This window comes from Fragaria vesca, linkage group LG2, assembly GCF_000184155.1.
Source record: "Fragaria vesca subsp. vesca linkage group LG2, FraVesHawaii_1.0, whole genome shotgun sequence".
NCBI classification, from domain to species: Eukaryota; Viridiplantae; Streptophyta; class Magnoliopsida; order Rosales; family Rosaceae; genus Fragaria; species Fragaria vesca.
In genome coordinates this window covers 18,281,545-18,290,729 of record NC_020492.1, presented here as the reverse complement: position 1 = coordinate 18,290,729, position 9,185 = coordinate 18,281,545, and the positions used below count along the sequence as shown (strand labels likewise).

At 38.0% G+C, this 9,185-nt stretch overlaps 1 protein-coding gene across 1 annotated transcript in view; it reads right to left on the bottom strand.

The window, feature by feature from the left end:
* The window catches only part of LOC101314240 (GTP pyrophosphokinase-like), a 35,489-nt gene extending 26,626 nt beyond the window's left edge, over positions 1 to 8,863 (bottom strand). The window contains exons 1-22 of the mRNA XM_004290766.1: positions 8,839 to 8,863; positions 8,338 to 8,556; positions 7,739 to 7,893; positions 7,565 to 7,630; positions 7,376 to 7,468; positions 7,159 to 7,290; positions 6,902 to 7,003; positions 6,743 to 6,820; positions 6,580 to 6,651; positions 5,836 to 5,943; positions 5,588 to 5,685; positions 5,145 to 5,205; positions 4,971 to 5,033; positions 4,825 to 4,881; positions 4,625 to 4,726; positions 4,312 to 4,470; positions 4,041 to 4,172; positions 3,825 to 3,911; positions 3,657 to 3,728; positions 3,125 to 3,211; positions 2,578 to 3,040; positions 2,414 to 2,427 (exon numbers count right to left, since the gene is read on the bottom strand). Of these exons, the coding sequence (XP_004290814.1) occupies positions 2,414 to 2,427; positions 2,578 to 3,040; positions 3,125 to 3,211; positions 3,657 to 3,728; positions 3,825 to 3,911; positions 4,041 to 4,172; positions 4,312 to 4,470; positions 4,625 to 4,726; positions 4,825 to 4,881; positions 4,971 to 5,033; positions 5,145 to 5,205; positions 5,588 to 5,685; positions 5,836 to 5,943; positions 6,580 to 6,651; positions 6,743 to 6,820; positions 6,902 to 7,003; positions 7,159 to 7,290; positions 7,376 to 7,468; positions 7,565 to 7,630; positions 7,739 to 7,893; positions 8,338 to 8,556; positions 8,839 to 8,863 (2,445 nt within the window). The remainder of the gene's footprint in view (positions 1 to 2,413; positions 2,428 to 2,577; positions 3,041 to 3,124; positions 3,212 to 3,656; positions 3,729 to 3,824; positions 3,912 to 4,040; positions 4,173 to 4,311; positions 4,471 to 4,624; positions 4,727 to 4,824; positions 4,882 to 4,970; positions 5,034 to 5,144; positions 5,206 to 5,587; positions 5,686 to 5,835; positions 5,944 to 6,579; positions 6,652 to 6,742; positions 6,821 to 6,901; positions 7,004 to 7,158; positions 7,291 to 7,375; positions 7,469 to 7,564; positions 7,631 to 7,738; positions 7,894 to 8,337; positions 8,557 to 8,838) is intronic.
* Positions 8,864 to 9,185: the final 322 nt, after the last annotated feature.

The following is a 9,185-nucleotide window of genomic DNA, read 5'->3' as shown; positions in this document are numbered from 1 at the left end:
ACTTTAACGAAGCCGCATAGAAGAGGAACGACAAAAAAGGAAGCCGAGGAACGACATCGCCGTTCTCTGTCACTACGAGAATGACATCGCCTTTCCTTGTCAGTGTGATTGTTCCTCTGTCGACGCCGCTCTGCGAGAACGGCGTCGCTTTTCTCTGTCACAGCGACTCTTCCTCCACCGGCAGCGTAAACCCTCTCTTTGGTTGTTAGGTCAGTCTTAATCTCAGCTTTGAAGTGTTTGGTGATTGCAGTCTCATTTGCGGTTGGTGTTGTTATGGGGTTAGGAAAATCGGATTTTCATTCAGTTTGATGAATGTGTTGAACTGGATAGAACTATTTGGTAATCATCCTTTAGATTAAATATTGACTCTCTTTTATGTTATTTGTTACAGTTATGCAATTGGTTAAATTTAGAACATTATTTAAGCAATGTGATGAATTTATTCATATTTGAGCATTTTTTTATTAATTAGAAATATATAAATAAGTAATTATATTTGCTGTGTCCAAGCTGTCTCGAAAATGCAGTTTTTGAGTTTTCCCGTGTCACCGTGTTGGTACGTATCGTGTCGCCGTATCTGAGTTCGTGTCCATGCAACATAAGTTAATCGTGATTTTGTTAGTTTTTAATGTTCGAAAATTTGGGCTAGACGGAAAATATAAGCAAACTGGGTTTTTAGTGGGCTAGAGAGCCCGGGTGTGTCTAGGCAATCTGGGCCTTAGGGGCTACGTGAGCTGGAGGGTCCCACCTTTAAAAAAAAAACACAACAAAAGCAAAAACTAAGAGCATCTCTAACACTTTCCTATTTTCTCGAATTTCTCTGTTTTTTTAAGAAGATTTTGGGTGTTTTGCTCTAACAGATTTTTTTAAACTTTCTCCATAATAGGAAATGTGAGGAGAGAGAAACTCAAATTCTCCATATTTGGCTATTTGCAGCAAACTCTATAATTTTAAAGAAAGATTTGGGAAATGATCATGAAATCTCTAAAATGAGGATTATGTTGGAGTTAACCACCACAGGTGGTCGAGTTGATAAGAGCGTAGGTGTGGAACCCCCATACCCAGGTTCGAATCCCAGCCGACGCTAATTAGAGTTAAATCTCAATTTATTCTTGGTGGCCAAAGGGGAGGAAGCGTTCTGACAAGATCCCTCGGCGTGGACTAGTCTCTGGACCTAGAGAAAGTCTTTGAGGATACCGTCGTTGATACTCTCAAAAAAAAAAAAAAAAAACAAAAAAAAAAAGATTATGTTGAAGTTAAAGAAGAAAAATTGTTTGAAACATTTTTGTTTCTCTGTTTATAGAAAAATTTTAAGAAAACTGTTAGATATGCTATTACTTAGAGTGGGCTAGGCGGAGCCCAGATGTGTAGGCAGTCTGGGCCTTAGTGGCCTACGCATGTTGGAGGGTCCCACCTTAATAACAAAAACAACAAAGGCAAACTTACTTATAGTGGGCTAGGCCGAGCCCCTGTGTCTAGGCGGTCTGGGCCTCAGTGAACCTACGCGAGCTGGAGAGTCCCACACCTGCATAAACAATGCCGCAATCCCCATAAAACTCAAGCACAATGTATGTAGGCATGTAGCACGCACCAGGAACACCACAGCAGACAGAAACGATTTCTACCTAACAGAAGTGAAAGGAAAAGAAACAGCTACCTCTGCGGACAGGGGTCGATAATTGAGTAAAGACTAGGACCATTGAAAAAGAATTATGTATAGCAACATTCGTACAACCCTGTGTGTAATTTTATCACTGTCCTCTCCTGATTCTCAATTTCCTTTACAAAGTGTATACACTAAGCCTAAGTATCCACTCCTTTCCTTTCCTATATACAGTGCCCTTGAACTCGGAGTTTGCTTCCTCATATGATGTCCATTTATTCGGCCAAGAGTGTCCAAAAAATAGATGAAAACTGAAATTTTATTGTGTGCTGGAATTTCTGTTTTCTCAAGGCAAAACTTCATACCCATGCTGCAACAGCTGAGCGGATTGAGCTATACTGGCTCCATGAATGGCTTAGCATTCAAGTAATCGGGGTTTATCCATTAAGCTGGGCCAGCTGCAACCCATAGACCATCCCAAGACACCTAGAATTATATCAATGCTCGAGCAAGCATTAGCCTGAGCAAAAGAAAATCTATGTCAGAAGAAAATTTACCGAGTGAAAAGATTAATGCGTTCAGAGGCAGATGTCAGATACATTACCAAACTTTCTAGGCTTCCTTCAACGTGAAATAACATGACCGCCATTCCCTTTTCCCCGTCAATCTCAGCCTGGTTAGTGATGATAAAGGAGTTACAGACTAAAGATTGAGGGCATCAGTATAAACAAGTACATACAATTACAGGCTCCAACCACTCACCACACAAGAACAAATAGTAATGCCTGCAGCTGCCATTGCTGTTGTGACCTCAGCGATCATACCTGAAAGTATTGTTTTAAAACAAGGTTCATTGATATGGAAGAACACTCCTATCTCCATTAGGCATTAAATGAAACATATCACAAAAGGTTACTTCAGTCATTCTTATTAGATTAAATCAGATTACAACACATAGAGAGAGGAAAGTTGACCTTTTCGATCGATGGAAACCACGGAAAACCAAAGGATGGAGTGCCCTTCAACGTTATGCCAAGAGGTAATCTTGCTGGCTTGCCAACTTTCCAAACTGGGCAAGGCTACCTTGTACATAGGAATATTAGCTTGCAACAATCTGGCAACACCATTTCCTTGCGACAACAATTCCCCCTCAGCCTTCAAACTCACATGTCGAGCTTGTTTATTATGTTTCCCGTTCACCTTGGGAACAGAAACCCGAGCGTTTCCATTGGTAATTTGGAAGGGATCTTTAGGACTTCGTTCCGGCAATGCCAATCCTACAACATTCACCAGCATTTTCTCCCACAAAGGTATGTATCCTTTGGAGGTACTGGGGAGCTCTTCTGCTTCACTATCTTCTTCAGAATCAGCAACAAAGTCATTTACTTTATCTGCTGTTATTTCATCAGCAGATAGGGCAGCTTGCTCCCTTAAGAACTGCAGACAAGAAGATAACATTTCTTATAGCAAGGCAGGGTGTAAGAGGAAAAAAAATAAAACCATAGTCAAAAGAAAGCCTACTTTCATAATTTTGTGTCGAGCGCTGCGTGTTTTTGCATGCTGCAACCACTGCTTATGCCTCTGAAATGCTGATTTTCCGGTCAGTGACTGGAAGAAAAGAGAAACTATGAGCCCCAAAAACTGTTCATGCAAAAAGAATAATACTAATAATTCCTTCATATCTATAGAAATAGCAAGGTATCCTGCCTAACGCACTAGGCAAAACCTGAAATTTTCAACCTGCCAGAGGATAAGATCAAGAGCTAGTTTATCGAAACATTTCAGAGAATCATGAATTCCGTATCAAATTCAGAATGGCCAGCAATTCTTAAACTTGAGTAAGAAAAGACTAGCATGACAGTGGCAATTCAAGTTCGGAATAGCATGGCAAAGGCTAGAACAATGCACAATTTCAATTTATATAGATATTATACATAAAATAAAATAAAAATAAAAAATAAAAAAAATAATAATAATAATAATAAAAAGTGTAAATTTCATTTAATACAATTTAAGAAATGAAAAGACAGATTGATGGTTGAGAGATGCTCACATTGTAAGTGATTATCTCAACAACTTCCGCATTTGCAAGTACATGCATAGGAGAAACAAGATTACCATTGACCTGCATACAAAATAAACCATCACTGTTATTCCTTACAATTTACACTAGAATTTTTTTGAATACGAATGTCAAATCTGCCAAATGTGAGCAGAGTACCTTTGCTGCTACCATTTTGTTGCCAATTTCAGTGTGTATCATATAGGCGTAGTCAATAGCAGTTGCTCCTTTTGGAAGATTTTTTATCTGTACATAACACTTCCCAATTTCAGCAAAGTATTCTCATACTTGAAGAGTTATGTTATTTCTATCCAATTAAATTTAAAAACAATAAGGTCCATATCATTTATGTAGCAATCAAATTTATTTATTTACCTCTCCCCTTGGAGTAAACACAAACACTCGACTGCCTAATAGATCTCTAGTGATAGTTTCGACAAATTCCCTAGAGCTCATGTTGCCAACAAACTCCTCTTGCCACTCTCTAATTGCGTTGAGCCAGCCAATCTATTGGGAGAAGAAAAAAAAAAACACAAAATTGTCTATGAGAATAGTATCATAGATTGAGATTAAAGGCTTTACAAATACCTCCCCACAAGAACACAAGCAATCATATCATAAAACACAAATGTAAATGTGTGCATACTCTGAGTGCAATGTTTGCATTATTAAGGCAGACAGTCTTCCCTCGTGAACTTCTACCACCAGGGATAGTGCGGCCGACTAAACCAGTAACAAATCCTCTCCCACTATAATGAGAAGCAATGCCTCTTTGGGCTATCAGGTCCATCTCTTCTGTTCTTATCTGCACCAAAAGAAAACCATTTATGTTGATGACAGCTTAGCAAGTAACTGAACTTTCAGAAAAGGTTTGGAACCTCTAATAGCCATTAGGTTTGGGGGTGACAATAGTCTTCTTATATCAAAAAGATAAGCAACAATAGAACATCTCATAATACCTGCACTTCAAGCCGCAACATGCTCTCATACAAGAAGGGAATTACAGTTGTCTGGAGACTCTGATAGCCATTAGGTTTTGGGGTGGCAATATAGTCTTTCATCTATCAGAAAAGGTAACCAAATCCTGTAAATTTTACCAACTAACTTCTGATAATGATTCAAGAGTATATTCTAAGAATAATTGAAGACATAGACTCACAGTTCGAGGAATAGGGGTCCAGATTCCATGAACCAACCCAAGAACATGGTAGCAAATCTGCAGAAAATTGACGATAAGTAAGCTTGATGAGGTATTAAAAACAAGGAAAGAGTGTTCCCTGTCTCTTGGCAGGAGCACGGATATACCTGCTGTGGGGTGCACAGAGGCCCTGTGCCAAGGCATGGCTTTGGTTTGATAACAATACGAAGCTGGTAATAAAGAACAGAAGCTATAAGTCAATGAAGAAATATAAATCATCAAAGTGCAAAGTGCCCTCATCAATATTATCAAGGTAGTCAAAGGCAAATAGCAGAACAAACCTGTGCAATTTGATTAACCTCATTGATTGAACCTTTAGATTTGAGAACAGATTTATAGATACTGCAAGTAAACATCAAGCTTGGTCAGCCTGAAAAAGTCCTGACAAGTATTGTTTAAAGTAGTAACTGCAATCATAAATACATAAACAAATAATAATAGTTAATTACTAACATATATGAAGCATATTTGAAAATTTTCCTAGATTTTTGCTTGGCAGACTACGCATGAAAGCAACATCTCACTACAAGGCCTTTAAGAGTGACAGATCATATTCTGAACAATTTTAAAAACCCAGAAAAACCCTTTGAATAATGTCATTTCATTTTCTATGCCAGGTCACAGTACTTAAAAACATATCACTCAGAATAATGCATGAAGTTTAGAAACACCAAAGCATATCATAATGCTAGTGAGAAAAATCGCAGTAGATTTATAATCTCACCTGTATGGTTCCTTACATACAGCACGAACTTCAGTTTTCACAGTCATAAGTTCCAAGAACTGGTCATCCTCAATCTTCTTCACCAAAATTTTGTTGGCCTAGCACAAAGAACTAAGGTTTGATGAGCAAACACCACTAATGACATAATCCTAGAAACCTAAACTTGAGTCTCTATAACATGTGCAAATAATAATCAATACTCTTTCTACATCATCAAGTAAACCTTGTTGAAAGAATGATTGCATTACCTCTACAAGTTCTTTCTCATGCTCTTTGTAGAGTTCTGCCACTTTTCTCCTGATCTTTGCATAATCTTCAGGATTTGTGTACATGAAGGAAAGGTTTTCAAGTTCTAACTGCAATACATTACAGTACACTAAGAAATTAGCTTACAGAGACATCACCATAACATACAGAAAAAAAAAAAAAAAAAAAAAAAATAACATTATAGTTCTCTTAAAAATTGGACAACATCTGGCTAACTATGGATCTCACAGAGGAGATGAAAGGCAGAAAGACAGAATTCTCAGATCACTTGATTCGAAGATCATGGTCAATTGATTCTGGGACCTCTAAAATTTCCAGTCATCAAAACCTTGGAGTATACCTAATTACACTTTATCTAAAGAAAGAAACTTGAAGTCGCAACTCTATGATATCCTCAGGACCAAACTTGAGTCGGCCAATATAAAAGGCAGATTCTTTTTTTCTTACCTACAGTATATCATAAGGATGAAGGTTGAATTCATAACTCCATGAATTTCAAAATTTAGTATTAGAATATAGTGATCAGAAATCAGTTATTTTAGCAAATATGATCATTTATAAAAATAAAAAAAAGGGTAGACATAAGGTACAACTATTGGGAAGGGGACACGATCAATAGAACCTAGCAGGATTTTTACCGGTTGAAAACTGAAAGATTGACAATTAAAAAGCACAAATGTAGAACATCACTTGAGAAAAGGAAGAAAAAAGAAATAACAGTATACCTTGATTTGGTACATCCCAAGCAACTTTGCTAGAGGAGCAAAGACCTGCAATGTTTCCCTTGCAATGCTGGACTGGATCCCAGAAACATTAAAGTAATATACCGCTATCAGCTAATGAGTAATAACTAATAAACCACTGGATCTTAAACAAACAACAGATTACCTGCTTATGTGGAGGCATGTGTGAAAGAGTGCGCATGTTATGTAATCTGTCAGCTAACTTGACAATGATAACCCGGACCTGGAACACCCTCTATTTAGTTTCCAAATGGTATTACTCAATAAAACACAGAACTCCACATATTGTAATGAATAAAACTACCTCCTCTGTCATGGCTAGAAGCATCTGCCGTAGATCATCTGCTTTTACATCTTGAACAGAATCGTGTTCACCCTTACATTTCAACTTTCCCAACTTTGACACCTACACACAAAGGAGAAGAACAAGAACATTGAACTGCTGCCTTCCAAAATTAATTGGCAGGTATGTGAAACAGAATAGAGCTATGAAAAGAGATATATCCTATAATAATAATAATAAAAATATCAAACATGATGACAATATATGCAAAAAGGAACCTTAGTCTCTCCTTCTACAATATGACGAACAGTAGCACCAAACTCCTCCTCTATCCTTTCAAAGGTAACAACATTGGTATCTTCGACTGTGTCATGTAGTAAACCAGAAGCAATGGACTCCCAATCCAATTCCTAGAACAAAAGATAGAAGTCAAATTTGATTGTAGACCGCAATTAAAGTTGAAAAATGGCTTATATAAAACTTTGCAGAACTCACAAGTTCCCCTAATATACGTGCAACTTCAACCGGATGAATGATGAAGGGCTCTCCGCTGCGTCTCTTTTGACCATCATGGGCCTCAAAAGCCAGCTATACATTTAAAAACTACAGTTACATTTAATTACCAATCAATATTAAAGGCTTTAAACATACACTCTAAAGTAACAGGTTAGAAATATATCTGACCTTAAGAGCATTGTGGACAAGTTCTTGTTCTTCAGGCAAGAGGTATGAGATAGTCGGCTTAAGATCCTGAAATCATCAGATTACAGAAGACGTATGACTCAAACCATATCAAAGTTTGCAGGATAATGTCTAGTACTTTCATTGATGCCTAGTTACACAATAACCAAGGTATACCTCCCACAATCCTTCAGGAGAAACGTCATAAGAGGTATTTGAGGACAAGGAAGAAGAACAGTGCAGCTGCCACCTCTTACCAGCAACATGAACTAAACCTGATTTACAAAGTTGTCCAAGAAGTACAAAGTCTGAAGCCTCAGTAGAATGGCAACCTCCTACATTAGAGGATTCACATCTCTGCACATAGTACAAGTTAATAACCTTGCAAGCTAATTATATGATCAAAAAATCAATAATGCTTTAAATTTATAAAATCACAAAGTAAACTCTTGCATCAGAAACTAGAATAGAAACCTAACAAGCACCTCTTCCCAAGAACAATTCTCACTCCTGCTCCGACAACTTTCTATATTTACATAGAGAAATGCAACCTAGTGTTCCCCAAACTTCACATAATCTTAGTAAGAGTAATTATCCTGGTGATACTATGCTTGTTTTGGTTTCTCTATTGGCAAGCTGCACCATAGAGACATTTATCACATGATATAGTTGAAAGCAGCAAATGATTCCATTTCCGACACTCTTAAGTTACGAAAAGGTAAAATTTCCCCGACAATAGAGATATGCAGAAAAGATTAAAACGTGAACTATCACACAATAATTCCAAATTGCATAACAACTTACATGATTCATCCGATTTCTTCTCCCATTCCGTCCATACGGCAGCCAAGAACACTGAGGAGAATGAGCTGTGCTAGCAAGGAACCCCGTCAAGACTCTCGGAGCTTTCCACGCACAAGAGAACATACTACAGTCATACTTCCCACTGCCTTCCCCTTTCGACAGCTTACACACGTTCACGCATTCTAAAGAAACTACAACAAAAATCCAAAAATTCCAAAAATCAAGCTCCAAATCGAATAAACACACTCAAATTGCCTAATCATACATTAAATTCTCTAATGCAACATTTAAAAGCAAGCTCATACGGCACTAGAACTCACACAATTCTCCTCTAATTCTCGCAAATCGAATAGAATCAATAGTACTGAGCTAACTTCACTAGGTTTTCGTCTACGCAAAGTCGAAAATCCAAAGCGAAATCCAAAATTAACTCACAGTGCTACATTTTCTAAGCAAAGGCGAAACGTACACACCTGACATAGAAGGAGCGGAAGCCATTTGTGAAGGAAGAGAGCAGTCTCATTGAATCGAGCTGAGCATTAAACCACACACCAGGCGCAAAACGCAGCGCAGAGAAATAAAGTAGAGGAGAGCGAGCTAACTGATTTGCAACCAACCAGAACCAACCAGAAGCGCGTTTTCCAATAACGACGGAGACGGCGACGGCGATTGAGCTGAGGCGAGAATAATCGGAGGAAGGCGTTCCGTTAAACGTTAATGAGCGAGGGACTGAAAAACTTAGGGGGAGATTTTGGCAAACAGATAATTTAGAGAGAGAGAGAGAGAGAGAGAGAGAGAGGAGGAGTNANANANANANANA